A 25,148-nucleotide genomic window follows, 5' to 3' on the forward strand; every position below is an offset into this window, starting at 1 on the left:
TCTGGAAGTCTGTACTTAACCTGAAGCGTACTTAACCTGAAGCGAACTTTCCCAGTGAAAGTAATGGAAAGTGGATTAATCCATTCCAGACGGTCCGTGGAATACTTAAACTGAAGCGTACTTAACCTGAAGCGAACTTTCCCATTGAAAGTAACGGAAAGTGGATTAATCTGTTCCAGAAGGGTCCGCGGAGTACTCAACCCGAAGTGTTCTTAACCCGAGGTATGAGTCTAATTGGTTCCGGAAGTCCGTACTTAACCTGAAGCATACTTAACCTGAAGCGAACTTTCCCATTGAAAGTAATAGAAAGTGGATTAATCCATTCCAGACGGTCCGTGGAATACTTAAACTGAAGCATACTTAACCTGAAGCGAACTTTCCCATTGAAAGTAATGGAAAGTGGATTAATCTGTTCCAGACAGGTCCGCGGAGTACTGAAAATACTCAAACTGAGGCGTACTTAAACCGAGGTATGACTGGGCTACTATCACTCAGGTTATTCTGTGTTCTTTCTAGGAAGACGATTGAGTAACCTAAGTTCTTATTCATGGTGCATTTTGCGACTGAGGCATACCTGCCGGATTGCTCAAGATCAGCAAAGCAAATGAAGAATGGCAGCTCTGTGTCTGAATTTCAGCTTCTGGGGTTCCAGAGTCTTCCTGGGTGGCAGACCCTACTCTTCACCATGTTCTTACTTATCTACCTCCTAACAATCACAGGGAATGTAGTTATCATTTCAGTCGTCAAGCTGGAGTCATATCTTCATTCCCCTATGTACTCTTTCCTACAAAACCTCTCCTTCCTAGAGATCTGGTACACCACCACCATTGTGCCCAAGATGCTCAGCAGCCTCCTCATGGAGAACAAGAGCATCTCCTTCAGTGGATGCATGATACAGCTCTACTTTTTTGTCTTCTTTGGTGCAACGGAGTGCTTCCTATTATCTGTGATGGCGTATGATAGGTACCTTGCAATCTGTGATCCATTGCATTATGCAGAAGCCATGAACACACAGTTCTGCACCCGCTTGGCAATAGGGTCTTGGGTGATTGGTCTCTTCACAGGGTTGCTACCTTCACTGCTGATCTCTAGGCTGCGTTTCTGCAGATCTAACCAAATCAACCATTTCTTCTGTGACATCCCACCTCTGCTGAAGCTCTCCTGTTCTAACACTTCCACCACCGAAATGAGCATTTTTGTGCTGTCTATATTGGTCCTTTTCACATGTTTCTTGCTTACCTTGGTGTCCTATGCATTTATCATCAAGACTATCCTGAAAATCCCCTCTGTTTCTGGAAGAAAAAAGACTTTCTCCACCTGTGGCTCACACTTGGCTGTGGTGGTGATATATTATGGCACCATGATCTCCATGTATGTTCGACCCAGTGCTAGTCTTTCATCAGAGCTGAATAAGGTAGTCTCTGTCTTCTACACTGTGCTAACACCACTTCTCAACCCTGTCATCTACAGTCTGAGGAACAAAGATTTCAAGGATGCCTTGCAGAAACTAGTCAATAGGAAATGTTTACATGGCTTGCCAAGTAGAGAAAGGAAGTCCATTGGCATTAGTTGTTGTTCAGGATGATCTCATGTAATTGTTTTGTTGTTATATTTTACCTTGCATTTGCATTTAGAATTTCAGCAAGGTTATCTGTAAGAAAAGCCAGTAATTGCATAGCCTTATAGAGTAAATTTCTAACACCATGTTCATGTGTCTATGGGGATTTGCAAATGCACACTGGTGCTGATTTTATTATTGATTTATTAACAGCAGTTGAAGCTGTCCCTACACAAATCCAGAAAGGAGTCCCTAAGTCAGTTGGATGGTGCCTTGCACGGCTCTTTCTGCAACTCCTGGTGCCAAAAATATTGCTCTGCTTTCCTTTGAACCACATCAGTGAGACGTTGGGGGGGGGCTGTATTGTCACCTGGGCAGCCCAGGACCTCCATACACACTACCCAGGCTTGTGCCCCAGGGAGGTCACTTTGACATGAACCTGGGAGGTGCACTCCATTGCCTCTCTGGACAGACCCATGCTTGCAATAAAAAAGTTAAACTACAATCTAAAACTGTATGGAATATAAATACAGCACCAGAGAATAAAATCAATCAATAGAGCAAGACTCTCAAGCAGCAAAACCACATGTTACATCTTAAAAGATGTACGTCTAAAAATACTTTAAAGCTTAAGGATTCAGAGTAGGCCCATTGAAATGAATGAACATGACAATGTTAGGTCATTTCAATATGTTGATTCTGAGTAGAATTTAATTGGGTGCAACCCCATGATGAAGGCAGCGGAACACATCACCTTGTTCAATAAAAAATGCATTATGGGCACTGGGTGAAGCTTTCTAAGGAGATCCTTATTTTTTCTTAGGTATTTTGCAATGCGAGTAACATAGAGAACATGTTGTTTTCTGCTATAGTGTCGTATAAAGGAAGAGTGTGCTAAACACTCTTGAGAAATAGCGCTGGCTGTTATACCTTCTTGTGAAATATGTTTGATGTTTCACTGGGAAAGTTACCACCATCTTTGCTCTGAATTCTCTCTCTCTCTCTCTCTCTCTCTCTCTCTCTCTCTCTCTCTCTCTCTCTCTCTGTGTGTGTGTGTGTGTTTATGAATTTTTGCCACAATGTATAGGTTTGTAGAATGACACACAATTTATTAGTAATTTTTAAAAAGTTGGAGTTCCCTTGAAATCTTTTGAAAGTTTTCCTTTAAAACAAAACCTCAATTTTGCTTTGAACATTTTTTGAGGGGTGGGGTGGGTTGAGTTTCCGGGACTTGAAATTTAGCAGTAACTCTTAACATTAAGACCATGTGTCTATATATGAAGAGCAAATTTCTAATAATGTGTAAGATAACCAAAGTTAATTAATTTAATTAACTGCTTCATAAAGGTGTGGGTGACAGAATATTTATTCAGTCTTCAACTCATATACAGATGCAACACTCAATCATTTACAGGTTTTCTTAGAACACTTATCTATAAATAAGGTTTTTATTAAAAAAAACAGTCTACAAATATGTTTAATGCTGTTCTGTGGGGCTTACTCCCTAGTAAATGTGTAGATGGTTGCACTCTATATTAAGGACTATTCAACAACAACAACAACAACAACAACAACAACAACAACAACAACAACAACAGAAACATTTAGTTGTGAAATGGTTCAGAGACAGGCAACCTGTGGTTGTCCAAATATTGTTGAACACTAGCCCTCATTAGCCTCAACCAGCATAACTAATGGTCAAGGATGACAGATGTGCTAGTCCTACAGCATCTGGAAGGCAACATGTTTTTTAACATTCCACAAGATACTTTCTTTTCTGCAGTTAGGAACATTGGTAAGCAACATGTAGGGTAACATTATTTGGTAGAGGATATGTGGGAAGTGAATGGATGGCAAGCTTTGGGTTTTGGCCCAAAATAAAACTGAATTCTTTCATTTATGGCTGAACAAAGGATACCGTTTAGGGAGGTAGGCATAGAAAGAGTAAGCTCTGTATTTTATTCCATTATACCTTGAGTTTGGAGTCTAATATCAAATTCTCCTCCTTAAGATTAAGCTTTTGAATGCTTCATGGACCTTGGTGTTCCTCAGGCTGTAGATGAAAGGGTTCAGAAAGGGTGTCACCACACAATAGAAGACAGATACTACTTTGTCTGAATCACGAATGTCCTTCACTGAAGGCCTCACATACATATAGATGACTGAGCCATAATATATTAATACTACACTAAGATGGGCAGTGCAAGTGGAGAAGGCTTTGTGCCTTCCTCCACTGGGTGGCATCTTCAATACAGCCACAATGATGTTGACATAAGATACTATTATTAAGAAAAAGCAACCCAGGACCATTGAAGAACTGAACACAAAGAAGAAAAATTCAATGAATGACTTTTTCCCACAAGGAAGAGTCAGCACTGGGGCAAGATCACAGAAGAAATGGTTAATTATATTGGGCCCACAGAAATTCAGCCTGGCAAGCACAATGGCTGGGGGCAAAGGAGCAAGTAAACCTCCAACCCAACACCCAAGAATCAGCGATTTACAGACTCTATTGTTCATGACTGTGGTATAGTTCATAGGGTTACAGATGGCTAAGAAGCGGTCATAAGCCATAAGCACCAGCAGGAAGTTCTCTGTCAGGCCCAGGAAGAGGTTGAAGTAAAGCTGTGTGAAGCAACCAACCTTGCTGATCACTTTCCTGTCTTTTAAGAAGTCAAACAACATTTTGGGGATAGTGTTTGTCATGTGTCCAATTTCTATCAAAGACAAATGGCTTAGGAATAAATACATGGGAGTTTGGAGCTGCTGATGAAGCTGGACTATGGTCATAATTGTGACATTCCCACTTATGGTTAAGATGTATGCCAAAAGGAAGAGTGCCAGGAGAAATTTCTGAAGCCTTTGAGGATTAGAGAAACCAAGCAGGATGAATTCATTCACATAAGTTTGGTTTTCGAAGATCATACCTCTATCTGTTAAGACATTAAAGAGAAAAAAAGGTGTGTATAAGAGATATGTTTGATCACTTAAGCATTCACAATTATTCCTCTTGGCAGTGTTAACATTTCCAAGAGAGTTCACCCAGGGTGCCCACCCTTTTCTGCTAGGTCTGTCTCACTCTGTGATGGAAGGAAAGCACTCACTTAAAATTGATACCCTCCTGATATTCCACCCCCCCCCCCAAAATAATAATAATAATCCAGCACCCAAACTTTTAACAGCAGTTTGATTCAGCAGTTTGGATGCTAAAGGGTACTGAATCCAAGCTGTGAAGAGTTTAACCTGCTAATTGCTGCACATCAACTTGCAAAAACAAGTACCTGTCAGTGAGATACACTAAAATAATATGATTCATATCCCACAAACAATCACACTTCATAAACTTGCATTTCAACATAGTCAGAGTGCCCCCATAGCTGCATGGTAAAACCACAAATGGTGCAAAGCTACTTGAGGAATATGCAGCTACGGACAGGGCAGGTTATGTGGGGTTACATGGCTGAATCAGTGACCTCACAACATGATGGTGACTGTAAGAGCTTATAAGCTTGCGGAATCACATAAACAAAAAGCAGCTCCTTGGTAGGTTTAAGTACAGGTGACCCAAGTTTTACATTACAACACTAGGTGGTGTGATTGTTTTGTTCCATTTAGCCCTCTATGAAGTAATCCACCCTAAACACATCTACAAGCAGTCCCCTTGAAATCACCACTGTCCAGCCTAACACATTTTGGTGCCTGAGCCTGAAATCTGAAATAGTGAAAATAATATAATAAGGAAGGTAATGGAATAAGGAATTGAGTAACTTACAATTTGCCATCTGTTAACATTGCCCTCTCTCTATCACCTAAGCCAGAAGCCACACTCTGCTGAGACATGGAAGAACTAATGGTGCATTTTCCCATGCCTTTTGATTGTGGCCATAACCTTGGAGATTCCTTGAGTAATGACCAACATTCAACTCTGGAACTTATTTTCAATATATAGGGTTTGGGAAGAGAACATTCCCAGGCCATGTATACATTGCGACCACAGTCTTACCCACAACCTGAAAATCATGAGACAGAACTTCTGATGTTGTGGGCTGTGCTCCAGCCACTATTCCTGAGCTCCAGCACCTATAAGTTAAGCAATTAAACACTTTTTTTTGTTTCTTGTTTTTTGATAGGGACATAGGTAGCTTCCCTTGTCCATCTTGCCAAAGATTCTTCTGAGTGGCAGAACACCTCAGATACACTTCTTGAAGTCAGAGGCAGTACGCTTCTCAATACCAGCTGCTGGAAACCATAGGAGGAGAGAGTGTTGTTGTGCTCAGGTCTTCTTCCACTGTGAGAACAGGATGCTGGACTTGATGAGCCACATTGAACCCAATGATCTCTGCATCCAAAGCATATACTCTACTACTCTAGAATGGTCCTTGCCTATCTTTGACTTTGTCTATTTGAGCAGAACTTGTAGGCTTGCCATACATCAGGCAAATTCCCGACATGTCCTGGTTTTCAAGTGTAAAAATGGCATTGGGGGTAATGTGTGGCAACGCAATGGGAAAAGCAGCAGAAACAGCTCAAAAAGCTTAAAATCAATTTTGGTGGGTTTCTAAAAAATGAAAAAAACTCAAAGCTCGACAATTTTTTGGTGGTTTCCCAAATAAAACTCAACAATTTGGGGGGGGGGGTATCAGGAATTTTACTTTTTGAAATATGGCAACTCTACTTTCATGCAGGCACTTCAGACAACTGATTCAAAATAGCTATCAACTGAAGACATCAAGCATTGTTTGGTCATGGTGCTGATGACCCCAAGAGTGTAACTTTCCTATAGATCTCCACTGAAACAGAAAGATCTGCAAGTAGGCCTGCCCTTCACTGGTCTGGACCATCCACAGACCATACATTATCATTGCACATATTCTTTTAAGGTCCTTGATATTATGAGAAATGATCGAAAGTGGCCTCTTGCATATTTTCAACTCTTACCTGATTTTCTTGCCCAATCTGACCCTTATTTCCTTCTCACTTTGAACTAAAATAATACTTAAAGATGTTGAAATCATTCCTATCTACTGGATCCCCATAAAACTAAAAACTACAAGAGGATCATCTTTACATGTTCCTCAGATGCCTGATGAATGGTCTGAGCACACACAAACCTTGTAACTACGGCAGATAACTGATGGTGCATTTAATTCCTTTCAAGGCCAGAAAATACTGCAGACAAAGAAAAATAGAAGCTGAACTCAATAAATTGCTAAATATTGTTAAGTATAAAATGAAAACAACTATTTCCCATTTGTAGAAAGGTGGCAGAAGTATAAATAGTCCATCAGTATTGTTTGGCAATCTTCTTAAAGCAGTCTTAAAAATGAATAAGGTGATTGTTTTATTATTGTCCTTTGCTTTGTAGTTGGTGTTTTCCTACTGGAGTATGTTGTGCTTTCTCCCAGTAGTATTTTATTTATTTATTTATTTATTTATTTATTTATTTATTTAAAAGCTTTATATTTCAATGCAGAGCCACAATTGGCTCATGGGAGCCAATTTATGAAACATCCACCCATTGTGATTCATTTAATGGATTTTTCTCTGTCTCTCTTGGCTTGTTATTCTTGTTATTAAGGAAATACTGAGAATCCTAATTCTGTCCAATTTCAGTGCCCAATCATAGTTCTATCCCAACCCATTTTGCGTGGGTATTTTTGAAAGAATGTACAAAAAAAGTATGTATGAAAATTGTACTCATTTCTCTGCACCTTATACACTCTTTCTTAAGGAAATCAGCCCTGAGTGCTCACTGGAAGGACAGATCCTGAAGCTGAGGCTCCAATACTTTGGCCACTTCATGACAAGAGAAGACTCCCTGGAAAAGACCTTGATGTTGGGAAAGATTGAGGGCACAAGGATAAGGGGACAACAGAGGACAAGATGGTTGGACAGTGTTCTCGACGCTACCAACATGAATCTGACCAAACTGCGGGTGGCAGTGCAAGACAGGAGTACCTGGCGTGCTCTGGTCCATGGGGTCATGAAGAGTTGGATATGACTAAATGACTAAACAACACTCTTTTTACATAGAATGCAATTTTTTTCCATTTGCATTTTGGATTTCCCTAAGTTGCGTACTTTGCCTGGTTGACGTAGCTATAAAATGAATATAATGTAGATTTTATTTTAGCTTACTTACTTATCAAACCTTTATTAGGTATTTTGCAAATAAAACCATAAAAGAGAAAATAACATATAAAAGCCTTGGAAAAAAAATATATATATAAAGGCAGCAGTTGGCTATATATATGACAGCACACGTTGACGGAGCGTACTGTACAATGGGCAATGAAAGAGAATATGCTCTACAGTGTCCGGGACATTCATAGAACATCTGCAGAATCTCTTGTTTCTAGGAATGTTTTGATATCTTCCCCTGACAAATGCCGAGGGAAAAACATTCAAACGGGCCAGCATAAAAGCCCTACGTTGGGCTGGGATTATTAACTTAGTGACGTAATTGGCTCTGCTATCTAAGAAATTTAAGTCATAGAATATAGGGGAGCAAATTTTGTTTACAGCTGCCAAAATATTTTGTCTCTCGACATCCTTTAGTCTGGTTAGGATATTATGGAAAATGTATTGCTCGTTAGAATTGTACAGGGGCTCCAGCTCGATGCCTAAAGATTCAATCTTTTTTTCAAGGTACTGATACCATCTTGATTTATAGGAGTCTTTGAGCAAATCGACGAGCAGACTTGATGGGGAGCAGCGAAAATTGCAGCGTAACCAGTATTTTATTGAGGTGATCCAGGCCCAATATTCCATTGTGTGTATGCCTATTTCTGCACACATTGTTTCATATTTGATCACAGTTGGGAGTCCAAGAATACGTCTCAGAAAGCTGGAGTGAATCTTTTTTAAATCACTGTTATATGCTTGGACCCATATCGGGATTCCATAGAATATCTGGGATTGCACTTTTGTTTGAAATATCTGGTTGGCCGCAGGAATAAATTGATTACCTTTCTGATAATAAAAATGGGCAACTGCTGATGAGGTGTACTTTGCCTGTTTTATGGCATCTGTGCGATGATTTGCCCACCCTAAATTGCTCTGGAATAAGATTCCATAAATGAAGTATTCTTTTATTGTGGTTCATTATTTCTGGAGTTTAGAAATGCCTCATGTTCTTTTGGTGAAATTAGTTAAAGAAAAGAAGGACTCCCATGATAGAATAAAATGTTTTATTCATTCCTGTAAAATAATAAAATATATTCAAACAAACAACATAATTTTTCAACAATCTGTATCATATATATCTATATGATATTCAAGTATTTAGTTAATATTTGTTGCAATAAGAAAGGATGGCATTTCAGTCACACGTAATATCTATGCTTAGAATTTGTATTTCTGGCATTAAATAAAGAAGTTTTAAAAATTGAGCATACCTTAATAGAATACTCTCTTCTTTACTATTATGCTTTTAAATGCTTCATGGACCTGAGTATTCCTCAAGGTGTAGATGAAAGGGTTCAGAAATGGTGTCACCACACAATAGAAGACAGATACTACTTTGTCTGTATTATGGATATCCCTTGCTGAAGGCCTCACATACATATAGATGACTGAGCCATAATATATTAATACTACACTAAGATGGGCAGTGCAAGTGGAGAAGGCTTTACGCCTTCCCCCACTGGATGGCATCCTCACTATAGTCACAATGATGTTGATATAAGACACTGTTATCAAGCAAAAGCAACCCAAAACCATTGAAGAAATGGACATGAAAAAGAAAAATTCAATGAATGATTTCCCCCTACATGGAAGAGTCAGCACTGGGGCAAGATCACAGAAGAAATGGTTGATTATATTGGGCCCACAGAAATCCAGCATAGCGAGAAAAATGGTTGGGGGCAAAGGAGCAAGAAAAGCTCCCACCCAACACCCAAGAATCAGCGATTTACAGACTCTATTGTTCATGACTGTGGTATAGTTCATAGGGTTACAGATGGCTAAGAAGCGGTCATAAGCCATAAGCACCAGCAGGAAGTTCTCTGTCAGGCCCAGGAAGAGGTTGAAGTAAAGCTGTGTGAAGCAACCAACCATGCTGATCACTTTCCTGTCTTTTAAGAAGTCGAACAACATTTTGGGGATAGTGTTTGTCATGTGTCCAATTTCTATCAAAGACAAATGGCTTAGGAATAAATACATGGGTGTTTGGAGCTTCTGATGTAACTGAACAATGGTGATAATTGTGACGTTCCCACATATGGCCAAGATGTAAGCCAATAGGAAGAGTGCCAGGAGAAAAGTCTGGAGCCTTTGAGGATTAGAGAAACCAAGGAGGATGAATTCATTCACAGAAGTTTGGTTTTCTGAGATCATACTTGTATCTGTTAATGTCCTTCAAAAGAAAATTAATATAACATATTCTTAATAACAAGTAGCAAAAACCTAGCTTGAGACAGATATTAATAGAAGTTATGGTGTTTATACTCACAGGACAGCTGTGGACTACATTTGTAATGTAACAGTAGGTTCTTTTTCATCTATGCAGGTTACCATTCATGTGTCACACCCTAGAGCAAGGGTAGCAAATATATTTCAGGCCAAGGGCTGCACTTCCACTTGGGCAACATTCACACAAAGAGTGTGAACATAGAAACAAGCATGAAAACATAAGAAGAACTTGCTGGATCAAGCCAGTGGCCCAATTAGTTCAGCATCCTATTCTCACAGTGGCCACACAGATACCTGTGGGAAACATGCAAGCAGGGTTCAAGCACAAATGCACTCTACCTTTCTGAGCTTGCGCAGGAACTGGTACCGGTATCCAGGAGCATACTACCTCCTACTTGTAAAGGCATAGCCATTGTGGTTAGTAGCTATTGAAAGCTTTATCCTCATTGAAGTTGTCCAATCCTCTTTTAAATCCGTCCAAGTTGGTAGACACCACTGCTCCCATGGGAACGAGTTCCATAGTTTGAATATGTGTTGCATGAAGAAGCACTTTCTTTTATCTGTCATAAATGTTCCAACATTCATCTTCACTGGATGCCCATAAATTATAGCCTTATGACAGAGGCAGAAAAACGTCTCTACCCACACTTTCTCCATGCCATCCATAATTTTATAAACTTTTATGTTGTTGGGGCTTATTTGCCTTTTCTCTAAACTAAAAAGCCCCCAATGCTGTAACATTTTCTCATGGTGGAGTCGCTCCATCACCTTGTTCTATTTGGTTTCCATTTCTAGAACCTTTCCCAACTGTACTGTAACATTTAGAGGTGATGACCAGAACCTTACACATTGTTCCAATGCAATCAAGCCATTTATTTGTAGAACAGCAGTTTTATATTCATTTTTAAAAATAATGATTCCTAGCATGGAATTTGCCTTTTTTATAGCTTCCACACAATGGGTTATCAGCTTCATTAAGTTATTCAGTTTCACTACAAGGTCTCATTCCTGGTGATTCACTGCCATTTCAGGCCCCATGAATGCATAAGTGAAATTAAAATTCCTCCCTTCCCTGACATATATCACTTTACTCTTGTTTATGGTGAATTGCATTTGCCATATTACTACGTATTTACTCAGTTTGGATAAGTTAGAGCTCTTTGCAATCCCTTTTTGTTTTAACCATCCTGAAAAATAAAGTCTTCATACCCCAGGAATAAAGATCCCAGACAAGTCTCCCCTCTGATTTAATTGTAATTAGGTTTGATGTGAATGTCAGTACTTCTTGATATGTAATCGGATTGTAGGTCCATTAGTACTGATTTTAATTGATATGGGCTGCACTCCTGCTCCCTTCATGCATAGTAAGCAAAATGCAGAAGGACCACAGCTCACCACAGAATACAGAAAAAGCTGCTGAATTACAGCACAATACTATGCACATCTATGCAGAATTAAGTCCCATTGAGTTAAGTCCCACTGGGGCCTACTCCCAATTAAATTTGTATAGGATTGCAGTCTCAATGGGGAAACCTTTTTTTAGGAAAACGAATGACTGAGAGCTGTTTTCTGATGGTGCTCAAAGCTATTTTCTGATGACACTCTACCAAATTCATCCCCCATCCCAACTCTTGCTACATCATGCTTTTTACCTGGGGTCTTTTGCATGCAAGGCATGTGCTCTGGGACTGTGCTATGATTCAGACCTCTCCTTATCAGTTTTTTTATTTGAGTAAAACACCAAGATGCTTTCAAAATGACATTTCAAGTGACCATTTCAAAACAGAATTCAACTGGAAACAACAAGCAGTGTTTAAATGCCCATGTGCTGAAGACCCTGAGAAGGTGACCTTTCTATATTCTTCTACTGAAGCAGAAAGATTTGCATGTACTCTATTCCCGTGTGGGCCATTTACACTCCATAGCTTTTGCACACATCTGTTTTGAGATAATCTATTAAAGCAGGCATCCCCAAACTTCGGCCCTCCAGATGTTTTGGACTACAATTCCCATAATCCCTGACCACTGGTCCTCTTAGCAGGGATCATGGGAGTTGTAGGCCAAAACATCTGGAGGGCCGCAGTTTGGGGATGCCTGTATTAAAGGGTCCTTAGGGCAATGGGCAAGATGGCCCATCGCTATATGCTTCCCCTCCCCCCCAAAAAACTTACCTTTTTTGTCAGTGTGCCAAAGGGATTTTCTTGCCCAAGTTAGTCATTGTCTCTCTCTCACTAGGATTTTTTAAAAAACAAAACAAAAACCAAACAAACACAAATACCCAGAACAATTCTTGCTGCTTTAATTTCTAAAAGAACCATTGGAGGTTTACCTAGACACCTTCCTCAGCTGCCTCCTAGATAATCTGAATGCACACGCACCGCATAAGCACTGCAGAAATCTGAAGGTGCATTTAATTTCTTTCAAGAATAGAAAACTTAGCATGGAAGGCAAGTAAGAAATTTTATTCCAAAAATGATTACACCAACACTGTGAAACATTTAAAAATACATCTATTCCCAATCTAAAGAAAGATGGCAGAAACCCAGGTTGTCTATAGTTAGATCATCCATTGGTATTGCTTGGTGATCTTCTTGAATTCTAAAGCAACATTGTGAGGTAACTATTTATACACTGATTCTAATGCAACAGGGTCAATAACACCATTGATGTTGTTTTCCTATCAATGTATAGCCTGTTATTTCTCAGTAGGATTGGTTAATGTTTTTACTTCCCATAGAGATTCCCCTTTGGCCCATGGGACCCAATTTATGAGATACCAATCTCATAATGATTTCCTTTCCTTGAAATTGTTGATATAAGAACTTGGTGGTGGTTCATTGGAAATATTGTATTCCAATTATCCCCTCACAGTTGACATGCCTCACATCAGAAATGACAGCATATCATTCTCAGTGTTTAGTGACAGTGAGATAGAATAAATAAACATGATCAGGTATCTGGAAATAACATGTGGACTGGAGAAATGTTGATGAATCTGATGACTTTTGGGCTCAGAGTAAAGACCAGAAGAAATGGGCAATAGATTGATGTATATACAATTTAATTGCCATGTTTTTCCATTTTGACTGATTGGTATTGACGTGTATGCATAGGAGGGGAAAGTGAGTACCTTCACTGTATTTTCCTCCCTTATTTTCAAAATATATTTTCAAATTAACACAAACCTAATCTGAAAACCTATAAATACATTTCTAGAACTTGCCTTTTTCATTTCTGCCTTATGCTTTATTCTGGAAGATGAGCAGATTAAGTTTATGGCCAAAACACAGGTTGATTTCTGACGAGAAAAAGAAGAAGAAGCCACAAAGATTATACTACTCTGATTTCCTTATGAGATGCCCTTTAGTGTTAAGATTAGGCTTCAAAATGACAATATAACATTTTGGAAAAAAGATACAGCCAAGTAAACCTGCAGCAGAGGCTAAGATGGAGAAGATCTCCACAGCTACCATGTATTTCCCTTTGGTGCTCAGGTAAGTGGGAACAAAGCAGACCCAAACACTGCAAAACACCAACATGCTGAAAGTGATAAATTTAGCTTCATTAAAACTATCTGGCAGGTTCCTTGCAAGGAAAGCTACCAGAAAACTGATAATGGCTAAAAGGCCCATGTAGCTGAGGACACAATAAAACATAGTGACTGATCCTTCATCACACTGAACTATGATCTGTCCACTTTCAGAGTGCATGTCTAAGCTCGGGAAGGGAGGGTTTGCTCCTAACCATACAGTGCAGATTACAAATTGGCCAAGGAAACAGAACAGGACAATGGAGTTGGCTACTCTTTTCCTCAGCCATTTCCTCATATTGCTTCCTGGCTGTGTGGCTTTGAAAGCCAGGACCACAGTGATGGTTTTGGCCAGCAAAGAAGAAACAGCAGCAGAGAAGATGAGCCCAAATGTTGTTTGTCGGAGAAGGCAGGTCACTTTCCTTGGCCTGCCAATAAAGAGCAAGGGGCAGAGGAAACAAAACAGGAGAGAGACAAGCAGAATGTAGGTGATATCTCGGTTGTTGGCTTTGACAACTGGAGTGTCTCGATGCTTAATAAATATTTGAAGTATCAGAGCAGTGACTAAAGACAACATGAGGGAACAGGTAGCTGAAGCCATTCCCAAAGGTTCTTCATACGAGAGGAAGTGAATTACTTTTGGAATGCATTGATCCCGTTCTTGGTTGGAGTGCTGCTCATCTAGACATCTGTCACAATGATCTGCATCTTTTAAAAGAGTAGAAACTGTCAGTGATTCAAGATACCAGTTCAAATCAAAGTAGAATTGGGGAACCAGGATTTTGTGGGCAAAGTCCATCAGAAATGTATGTAGAGCAGGCGTAGCCAATATTCTAGATATTGTTAGAATACATTCCCAGCCAGCATGACCAATGGTCAGGGACAATGGGAGCTGCAGTTCAAGTACGGTATGTCTTGACTACACCACCTTAGGTAGCCCTGATACAGAGGTTCCAGTTTTTAATATTTAGTTGTTTTCTTTTTGTGGGGAGGGGGCTTTCAGCTTCACTGCTGCTAGGCTTGCTGAATTTTAACTTTATTGCTTAACTGGAGGAATTAACTGGCTGGCATGCATGCTCTTCCCTTCTTCAGGCTATAACCTATGGTAGTTTGTATGAAGATTTCTATTTTTAAAGTCAAATCACAGTACTGGGAATGGCAATACATCATCATGCAGTCTCATTCTCACGGGCATCCCAGCCAAATGTTACAGAGCCTGGGCATTTTATTTCCATCACTCTAACGCTTGCCCACTTGTCCTTCACTTCATACAAATAGTGTTGCGAAGTGGAGAAAGGATTTTCACCCAGCCCCATACTTAGTACTGAAAGGACTATGGGACTCCAATACTTTCCTACCTGTCTGGTTAGAAATCATCCCTTCTGGGCATGGAGTGCAATCATAGCAGCAGACTTGTTTACCCTCCTGAACTCTCTGGCTGTATCCAGAATGGCAGCTTTCAGAACACACAGAACGGGGCAGGGTCTAAATAGAAAAATAAGGTGATTAAAGTATTGCTGTTGGAGGATGCTAATCCCTCACTTGGGGTATATAGGTGTAATCCTGTGAATAGTGACACAGGGAACAGCAGAGACTATTGCACTAGTTGTATTACATCCTTACCCCTGACTCAAATAACACACTATTTACTGGCATATGACTAAGGAATGGCACATCACCATTCTGTTGGGGCAAATTTATTCCTTCCTTCCTTCCTTCCTTCCTTCCTTCTATTATTTTCGTATTTAAGTAAGAAAAGGAAGGGGGGAAATCACTGAAAGTGAAGAAAGAAAGAAAAAATTAAAAATACTAATAAAACAACAACAACAAAACAAAAACTCTAAAGGAGGGTACAAAGCAGAGCAAATAGGAGTGTGGCTTAGTATAAGGTTACCAGATGCCCCCATTTCCCAGGGACAGTCCCTGGATTTACAAATCAGTCCCCATACAAAATGCATTGAAGTTGAAAAGTGTCCCCAGATTCATTGAAAAAAAAATCTGGTAACCTTAGCTTAGTGAGAGCCCCAAGTGCCAATTTCAGGGGGTTAGAGGCTCCCCAACCTTTATAGATATCTGGGGGAGCATCCTTACACTGCTGATGTCTCCTCTTGGGTGGGTAGTGCAGAATTTATGGCTTATGAAACATGAGCCAAGAAAGAAAATTCCACCTAAACATTAGGAAGAACTTCCTGACAGTAAGAGCTGTTCGGCAGTGGAATTTGCTGCCAAGGAGTGTGGTGGAGTCTCCTTCTTTGGAGGTCTTTAAGCAGAGGCTTGACACCCATCTGTCAGGAATGCTTTGATGGTGTTTCCTGCTTGGCAGGGGGTTGGACTGGATGGCCCTTGTGGTCTCTTCCAACTCTATGATTCTATGATTCTATGACTTTGTTATTTGTGCATATAATATTAATGACTAAAATAACCCACCTTGTTGAACCAACTGTTCCAAGTTATTGCATTATCTTTAATGATAAACTTATTGTGTACTGATGTATGGGGGTCCATTATTCCAATTTTAGCCCGGATGAGGGATCCATTAGGGAACACATAGCAATTCACAATATCATATCCAGTTGTAGACTCTTGGTGCTCATTAAAAAATATCTCTTCCCCAGCACTATTGTTAAACCTGATATTTCTTAACATATGGTGTAGCTTTTTAAAAAACAAAACAAAACACATCATATGCTAGTGATTGTTGGAGAAATCATAGAGCTTCTGCTTTACAATGCAAGCAAACAACTTTGCCTATAAAAGAGAGCTAATCTGTTGTACTAAATAAAAAATTAGGGTTGTATCTAGCCCTGTCTCCCCCAATCTGGTATCATGAAGATATTTTGGACTACAATTCCCATAATCCCTGATCATTGGCTGTGCTGGCTGAGTTTGATGGGCATTATCAACCAAAATATCTGGGGAGCACCAAGTTTCAGAAAGCTGTTCTAGGTTTGTCCATATTATTGATTGATTGATTCAAAAAATGTATCTACTGCTTTATTGCAGAAAAAATCAAAGTGGTTTACAGAAAAATAAGAAAATAAAATCAAGAAAAATCACAACCTTATTTAAAACATACAAAAGTTAAAATACTAAAGCAGATTAAAATTACCTCACGTTTCTAAGCATCTGGGTAGGCTTGTATAAACTTTTTTTTTTTTAACCAGGTGCTGAAAAGATTCCATTGAAGGTGTCTGCTTGATCTCAGTAGGCAGGGAATTCCAAAGTGTAGGTGCTACTACACTAAATTTACCCATTTGATGTGGTGGCTACAGGATTGGGCTAGTTTGTACAGAGCAGATTTAACTCACAGTGTAGACCAGGGATAGCCAACATGGTTGTTATTATTTATTTATTTATTTCTACCTTGCCCATCTGGCTGGGTTTCCCCAGCCACTCTGGGCGGCTTCCCCAAAAAAGGTTAAAAATACATTTAAAAATCAGTCAATAAAAAACTTCCCTAAACAGGGCTGCCTTCAGATGTCTTCAAGCTGCTTATAATCATTTTCAAAGTCCTAATTTCTCCTATAGCCCCAACTAGCCTGGACAATGATAAAGAATGATAGGATTTTCACTTCCAAATAGGGAGGGCATCAAGTTGGGCAAGGCTGCTATAAATTGACTTTGGTGACATCATCACCATCAGGATGAGCATCATCTATCAATAAAAGAATAATAAATATTGAATCATCTTACCTGCTGCTGCACATTCCTCAGTCCCAATATGCCTCTTTCACCCAACTTTATGTTCTTGGAGTTGAATAAGTGCATTTCATGTAAAACATGTGCTATGACATGAACAGCATTGTAGGCACTATAGCTCTGACCAGACATGCTCATTTCAAACACAGCTCCTGGCAGAGACTCCAGGTGTTCCTCTGTTGAACATCTTATCTCACTGGTCCTATCAGAGTAGATAACTCCACAGTGAAATACCTTATTGTAGAATTCTTTCATGAACACGTCTTTTGGATGATAACGCTGAGGATTAAAGGCCTTAAGAAAATCTCGGAAACCTGGCACAACAATTGTGTGAATTGCGAAAGCCAGAGCACCATGGAAATGTTTTAGAGACCAGAAACTCTGAGAGTCCACTGCAGTAAAGTCCCACTGTGCGTCCATGATCCAAACTTTCCCTACGAGAGCCATTTGAGCACCTTGATAATTCAAATCTATCAAGTAAGTAAATAGCATTAGGGATTGGGAATCGCCACATACAACAACCACATTGGCTTTGGTTTGAGAGAATGTGTGATACATTTTTGCCTCTTCCTTCCCTATATCTTTGTCAGTGGCAGAGGTTATTGCCAAGATACTTTGAGTGAAAGCAACACAAAGATTATGCTGAGTGAACAATCCCTTCAGAGTCTGCACAAACGTTTCTCCACTGTGATCATCTGGAGCAACAAGACCAACCCATTTCCATGAGAAATGAAGGAGTAACTGGATTACCCCTTTAAGCTGCATGTCTTCATTTGGTACCATCCGATAGAAGAAAGGGAATCGGGTTTTATCACTTAGCACTGGATCAAATGAACCATAACTGAGCTGGAGGAGAACACAGGCAACATGTAAGGTGTTCATTTAAAATTCTTTATCTGCAGTCCTTCCAGAAAAAGTATTTCCCATCCAAATAACTGGATGAGGTGCTCAAGATCTGTATTAGCAGAATGAGGGTCTATCACTTCTCGCCACCTCTCCACTATCTAGAAGTTGCTGTTAGCATTTATGAAAATGTATAGGTTTTCTACTGTGTGTGAAGAGCATCTTTAAGAGTAAGGCGAGGAGTGGGGGGCGTTAGAAAAGTAGAAGCAGGAAAGGTGCAGTAACTGGAAAGCGTCGAGAAAGACATGTTTCCCTTGGATTAACATTTGCCCCAATTTATCTATAGAGAGTGGGTTTTCCTGGCGGAAGTGATAAAGCAAGGGCCAAAACCACTCACACCTGTGCCTAGAAAGTGTGGGACAAGCGGAAAACCACTTGAACCCATGATTTCTTGGCACATGACAAGTGGAAGTGGGGAAGATGAGTGGAAAGCTGGGATCTGAGGATAATCCCTGAGGAGGAGGGATTGTCCCCTGTGGACATTTATGTGCATAAGAAGGACACATTGCTCATAAATCAAGAAACCATACTCAGGGGGGAAAGTTCTCACCCACAGCTAGCCCTCCGAGTCCAAGTAGGGGCTTAAACTGCAAAACATAGAAGACCATGAATCCCAGTGTTAACTTCTGTTGACTCAAAAGGGTAAGCACACACAAAGGAAAGGACACAAAAAGATTGTGAAACTGGCCCTTTGATCTTTCATGTAATACTGTATGTTGTTAATTTCAAAGGGTTTTGATTCTGTGCAGTCCCATGGCATCAGTTTTGCCTTTGACGAAAGTCTAGCTAGCTGTCTAGCTATCTCCATGTATCCATCTCTATCCATCTCTTTCACTAATCTTTTGGAAGGTCTGCTAAAGTAATTATAAGCACAAGCGTATATATAGCTGCAATGAATCAAGTGAAAAGAGCTGAAACATCCAGGATGGGGGAGGGGAATATAGTGAAAAGTTTGCAAATGTTCTTGAAAGCCTTGCAGGTTGTTTGCTTACATGAAATTCTGTTTCAGCCAATGTAAACAATATAAGCAAAACCATGTGTTTGTGTGTATACATACAATTAGCAGCAACACATATGAAACACACACAAAGAAATGAGGGTGGATGCTTACTATCTGCAAGTCTAACCTTTACAGTGCTTTGTCTAAGCAAATCAGGATGAATGCTTAATAAATGAATCATTTTGATGAGTGAATAGTCCTCTGAAAGTACATGACTCCTCTTCCCAATCCAAAAGTCCATACCTGAGGCATTTTGTAGGTGCTCGCAATATTTGATATTTCAATGGAGTTTTCAGATGCAAGTCCCCCAACAATGGCCAACACACTGTTCTTTGTATCACAGTTATAATTATTGGTTCTAATACCTCCTGATGTGAGCAACTGCATTGTTGTGAAATAAGTGAGTCTTCCATTGCACAAGTTGTCAAGTAGACGGAAACCCAGAGTGACATTAGGTAAAAGCTTTGGATTCTTGTTGACTTCAATAATGGCAAACCAAAAAGCCAGGAAGTGTTGGATATTCTTAGGTAGTATCCTACAACATGGATTGGAGTGATAGTTACAAATTATTCAGCTGGCAACTACTTAAAGAAAAAATGTGAGACATGTCCGTATTTCTAATATGTGTTTCCAATGAAAGAGCCAGAACTAACAAGATGAGATTACATTGACCATGCAACCTTAAAAGGTAAAGGGACCCCTGACCATTAGGTCGAGTCATGACCGACTCTAGGGTTGCGGAGCTCATCTTGCTTTATTGGCAGAGAGAGCCGGCGTACAGCTTCCAGGTCATGTGGCCAGCATGACAAAGCCACTTCTGGTGAACCAGAGCAGCGCATGGAAACGCCGTTTACCTTCCCACTTGGAGCAGTACCTATTTATCTACTTGCACTTTGACGTGCTTTTGAACTGCTAAGTTGGCAGGAGCTGGGACAGAGCAACGGGAGCTCACCCCGTCGCAGGGATTCGAACCGCAGACCTTCTGATCGGCAAGACCTAGGCTCTGTGGTTTAACCCACAGCTCCACCTGCGTCCCATGCAACCTTAATTGCATTCAAATGTGAACACCTAAGTGTAATGACATTTGCATACGTATATAGTTCTGAGTTACTGAATTGATAGCATAAGTATTCAATAAACAATGAACCATACAAAATTATATTTTCTGATTCATTGCACAAACACAAAGTCTAAAGTCTCAAAATTTCACCAACCAACCCCCCCCCCCTCAAAGTAAGGTTCAGTTTCCTTGGAATGGATGTCAGCAGAGACGGTAGTGTCTTTGGGACATACACATAACATGCAACATGAACATAGGAGTGAGGGGTTCAAAGCATTAACAGCCAAAAACATATTGCTTCTTCCATTGTTACAGCTTTGGATCCAGCACAGACAGTGGCATAGCAACCCCTGCTAGCGCCTGGGGTGAAGACTTTTTTTAAAGAGATCAGCCAAAGTTGTTTAACTTTTTGAGGGATGGTCAGTGGCTCTGCCATTCTCACTTTGACAATATCTGCATATAGATTTTGGCATACTCTCTGAGTCAGCTAGCATATTAAAATGATTTCTATTTCTTTTTTTTAAAAAAAAAATACCTGGGAAGGCGGTGCCAGACCTGAACTTCCAGGGAGCCACCCTCTGGGATCAGGGGGCTGCGCACGCCCACGCAAAAAGCGCCCCCCATTGTTGTGAGGAGTGGTCATTGTGATTAAGCCCTTTGAAAATTAAATAGATTTTTAAAAAGATACCAATTTTTGAAACACCTGTGCAAGTGTGGGGCGAGGGGCTTCTTTTGTATTTATTCAAATGTAGCCAAGGAGATAGTTTATTATTATTATTTTAAAAATGCATTGTGCTTACCTTGTCAGATAAATACCAGCATCAACAGGAGGTTTCTGAAAGCTGTTGAAGTCAAATGCAACTGAACGGAATGAAAAAACACCACCAATGATATGACCCCCTCGCTCATATTTCTCAGCCATTACCAAATCTCTTTTTGAAGTGTGGCTACATATCATACTTTGCTGAACTGTGTGAGGAGTTAGGAGTAGCAATAGAAGGAGTAGCATAACTGTTTTTGTAAACCAGCAAAGCACTTCACCCAAAAATGGCCAAAATTGGATAGAAGTCTCTAGCGCACAGAATTGTAACCTAAGCTATAGCAGACCTCCCAGAGAGAAGCTTTTTGTCTTTCCAAGCTGAACTTACTCATTTGTTGAAACTGGTGCCTCGTTTAACCAAATGTCATGACCTATAGACTGCACAGGACTTTTTCCTTCAGTGAACTAGTTACAGGAGTTAGGTTAATAGGCCATTTAACTGCAGGATAGCGCCAAAGTCAAAGCAAGTACTGTAATACCAGTAGTTTAACAATACCTGCAACAGTGTAGTCAAACTGACACACACACACACACACACACACACACACACACACACAAACTTCCACCAAATACTGGTTCTTTAGGCCACAGAAATCTGAGATAGACAGTATCAACACTTTCTTTTCCCGCAGTCTTGACAATGTATTTCAAATGCCTTATTTATACAAGTTAACAGTTGGCAGGTATTGTATCAAACAAACGCAAAATATTTTGCAAGTAGCATCTGTGTATCCACAGGGCCTCAGAAAGCAGGTGGCGGGGAGAGAAGCAATTATTTCAATAATTGCAGGGATGGTAATACTCTCCCAACAATTTTGCTTCCAGGTATAGCAATGTGTAGCTGGAAAACATATCTGCAAAATCTCAGCTGTACTGTGCTATACTTTTTTTGTTTTGAAAGGAAAAAAGTAGTGTAAGAGATAGGATCGGTCTTGTGAAGGGAAGCCGAGAAAGAAATGTCCTGGGATCTGTTATGCTTTACCATATTAGAATGGGCTTTAGGACATGTGTCCAAGTCTACCAGGTGCTCATAGCTTGCACTTGCAAAATTAAATGTGATTTCCTCTTCAGCTAGAGAAAAGCCAATCGATTATTGGTAATGTTAATGACTCACAGCAGCAATTCATAGATGTCCCTGAAGTGATCAGAAGCATTTGTTCATTTGCTTAAAGCATTTATATTCTGCCATTGTTAATCTATGATAACTTATATTAACCACTGAAGAAAGCCAACATGCTAATGGAGAGAGATTTGATTTCATTGTCATTGTGGGCACTCTTTGTCTAAATCAGTCCATAATATAACTAGCAAAGCTGTGTACCCTTTCTGTTCTTGGGTGCACATACACAGTTTCACACACCTATAGCATGCCATATAGTACTCTCTAGTACTATACAAACTAATTAAGAAGTACAGACAGGGATCCCCAACCTCATCCTGCTTTGGAGCAGATATTTATTTTGCATTTATTTTTGTAGTTTGCATGTTCATTTAAACAACAACAACAACAACCCACCATGATCTCCATTCCATCTGCATTTACAGTGGTGTCCAAACTTTTTTCAAAGAGGGCCAGATTTGATGAAGTGAAGGGCCGTGAGGGCCGACCAAAGAGCCAACCAAAGTTGAAGTTGTTGAACTTTTTTAGGGTTGTGGGTTTTTTTTTTTAGGATTTAACCCCAGGAAATAAACTGCCACAGGGGCTGGATTAAACCAACAGATTAGGCCCCCGAAATGGACTTCGGACATACCTGGCTTACAACAAGCATTCACTACTGGGTGATGGTTGGCATGGTTTTTGCTGGGAATTTCTGCAAGTGTTGATTCCTGGGAACATCACAATTACCTCCTGAGACTCAGTTCACTGCCTAACTGTTGTCTGAGAAACCCATCAAGAATGCTACCCACCATGTCATTCTGCATCAGCTCCATTTCCCCCATACACTGGGCCCAATGTGCCACAAAAGGAGAGTTCAGAAGTTGGAATCAAGTCATTAAACAACAACAGTTTGTGCATATATAAATAAAACTACCAGTGGATTTAAAATTCATACCTTATTTTTCTCTCCAGGTGCTCTTCCATGTAAACAGCTGGAACAAACTGAAATAAGCTGAGTTCTAGTACTAAGTTACCAAAAACAACTATGTAATGAAGTCTACCTCAGAATTTTTGAATTTCATATATTGGCATTTCAAAATATTTGGTGAATATTGTATCACAATAAAGGACTAGAAGATATACCAAACAATAAATAGTGCTAACTATTGACCACAGAGTTCTAATATTTATTTATTTATTTTATTTATAAAAGCATTTATATACATCTAAATCACAAAACATATCAAAGTGATTTACAACATTAGAAAGGTAAAAACAATACAGTACAATACATGCATTTTAATAATAATAAAAAATAGAGATCCATGCAATATCTGTAATCTAATCTGAACTTTCCAGTAGTCTAAATTATGTAGTGCAAGAAGATCTCCCCCCCCCAAGTGAATAAGTTACACATGACCCCCTAATTAATATAAACTATACCTGAAAAGTTGAAATCTTGTGGATTATCTAAGAACAACAGACAATTGAAAGGAAACTTATTTTCCTTTCATTTAATTTCACCCTCATGTTTTCTATTTGAAAACCATTATCCCAACTTTGGGTTATTATTTGAGTAGACTGCATGCTTAATAAAAAGTGACTTGAGGGCAGCTTTCACCTGCTGATTTCTCAGACTGAAGATGAATGGACTCATCAGGGGTGTCAGCACTGTATTTATCAAAGATACCATCTTATTAATTGATGGGTTGCTGCCTGAGGGCCGTACATACATGAAGATGCAGCTGCCATAGCCAAGACTGACAATAATAAAATGGGAGGAACAGGTGGAGAATGCCTTGTGGCGCCCAGAGACAGACGGAATCCTGAGAATGGTTTTTATTATGTAAATGTAGGACACCACTGTGAAAATAAAGGATCCCATCACGGTGACTGAGGATGAGAAGAAACTCAGTAGCTCCACAAGACTAGTGTCAGCACAAGCCAACTTCATCAAGGCCACACTGTCACAAAAAAAGTGATCAATATGATTGTTGTTACAGAAAGGTAGATTTATAACCAGGATGGTGGGAAGGATGGTAGCCAAAAAGGCAACAGTGCAAGATCCGAGGACTAGCCATGGGCAGAGCTGAGTACTCATAATTGATGTGTAGCGCAGTGGGTTGCAAATGGCCACATAGCGGTCATATGACATGACTGCTAATAGGACAAAGTCACTGCTTCCCAAGAAAAAGAAGAAATAGCACTGAGAAAAGCAAGCTGGGTATGAAATTGTTGTGAAGCCCAGCAAAAGGCTAGCCAGCACCTTTGGCACTACAGTGGTTGTAATTAGAATCTCTAAGCAGGAAAGATTCCATAAGAAGAAGTACATGGGTGTGTGTAGGTGGTGATCATGAGTGATGATCATGATGATCATGATGTTTCCAGATAAGGTGAGCAGGTAGCATGCAAGGAGGATGACTCCCATGAGATGTTCCAGCCGATGCAGTTCTGGAAAGTTAAGGAAGATGAAGTCTGTAATAACAGTTTGATTATCTGTCATGGTTTCAAAGGTTCCTGAAAGAAAGAAGTAGAATTGATGGGTGGAAGGGGGAATTATTCATTGACTACATTGATATAAGGCCTCACAAAAGTAAAATGATACAAAAATACAAATAAAATAAAATATCATGGAATGAAATACAATATCATATAGTAAGATAAAATGACAACTTGCAACTAATTTTTTTCTGGCACATAGAAATATATCAAGTGATTTAAAAAAGACAAAGAGAGGTAGGCCTGCTGACAGGACACACTCAAGGAAACACAACATAGTCATATGTTCATGTTCATGTTTGTTGTTAAAGAATCATATTTAAAATTAATATTCTTGGAAAGCAAAATGAATGTGTATGTTTCTCTCTCTCTGTGTGTGTGTGTGTTTGTGTGTGTAATCTATTGGTTCCTTTTTCTTCCAAGAGGGGAAAAAATAGAGCAGTAAGGCGAGGCAAATGGAGAAACAGAAGGTGAGTTGAATAACGAGAAAGGGAAAGGCAGATGAACAGCTGAGAAGCATAAAATTGCCTGCATGGAAAACAGTGTTATATTGAACTATGAGGGTAGGG

The 25,148-nt window shown here is 39.7% G+C and overlaps 3 protein-coding genes across 3 annotated transcripts; 1 reads left to right on the forward strand and 2 right to left on the reverse strand.

Annotated features, from left to right (window-relative positions):
- Window positions 1–592: 592 nt before the first annotated feature.
- On the forward strand, window positions 593–1,585 carry OR11L1 (olfactory receptor family 11 subfamily L member 1). Its single transcript, XM_035101595.3, has one exon. It carries the CDS (start codon window positions 605–607, stop codon window positions 1,583–1,585), a length of 981 nt encoding a protein of 326 aa, XP_034957486.2. The 5' UTR covers window positions 593–604.
- Window positions 1,586–13,305: 11,720 nt separating this feature from the next.
- On the reverse strand, window positions 13,306–21,083 carry LOC118077868 (vomeronasal type-2 receptor 26-like). Its single transcript, XM_035101596.3, has 6 exons — window positions 20,962–21,083; window positions 19,345–19,636; window positions 17,193–18,044; window positions 15,927–16,154; window positions 14,858–14,984; window positions 13,306–14,207 (listed from the first exon to the last, which is right to left on the reverse strand). The coding sequence occupies exons 1-6, from the start codon at window positions 21,081–21,083 to the stop codon at window positions 13,306–13,308; spliced, it is 2,523 nt and encodes an 840-aa protein (XP_034957487.3).
- Window positions 21,084–23,629: 2,546 nt separating this feature from the next.
- LOC118077869 (olfactory receptor 6M1-like) lies at window positions 23,630–24,583 on the reverse strand. The gene has a single exon (XM_035101597.3). It carries the CDS (start codon window positions 24,581–24,583, stop codon window positions 23,630–23,632), a length of 954 nt encoding a protein of 317 aa, XP_034957488.2.
- Between the last annotated feature and the right edge of the window lie 565 nt (window positions 24,584–25,148).

The sequence above is a fragment of the Zootoca vivipara genome, chromosome 12 (genome assembly GCF_965207765.1).
Source record: "Zootoca vivipara chromosome 12, rZooViv2.hap1.1, whole genome shotgun sequence".
Lineage (NCBI taxonomy): Eukaryota > Metazoa > Chordata > Lepidosauria > Squamata > Lacertidae > Zootoca > Zootoca vivipara.

What these genes read in the sequence shown, in the direction of transcription:
- OR11L1 (XM_035101595.3), top strand. Translation starts at nt 605, where the DNA reads ATGAAGAATGGCAGCTCTGTGTCTGAATTTCAGCTTCTGGGGTTCCAG.
- LOC118077868 (XM_035101596.3), bottom strand. Translation starts at nt 21,083, where the DNA reads ATGGCTGAGAAATATGAGCGAGGGGGTCATATCATTGGTGGTGTTTTT. An exon ending in GCACCTACAAAATGCCTCAG is followed by an intron (nt 18,045 to 19,344) that starts GTATGGACTTTT and finishes GTTCTCCTCCAG; the next exon opens with CTCAGTTATGGTTCATTTGA. An exon ending in TGAGGAATGTGCAGCAGCAG is followed by an intron (nt 16,155 to 17,192) that starts GTAAGATGATTC and finishes TTTTTTAAAAAG; the next exon opens with CTACACCATATGTTAAGAAA.
- LOC118077869 (XM_035101597.3), bottom strand. Translation starts at nt 24,583, where the DNA reads ATGACAGATAATCAAACTGTTATTACAGACTTCATCTTCCTTAACTTT.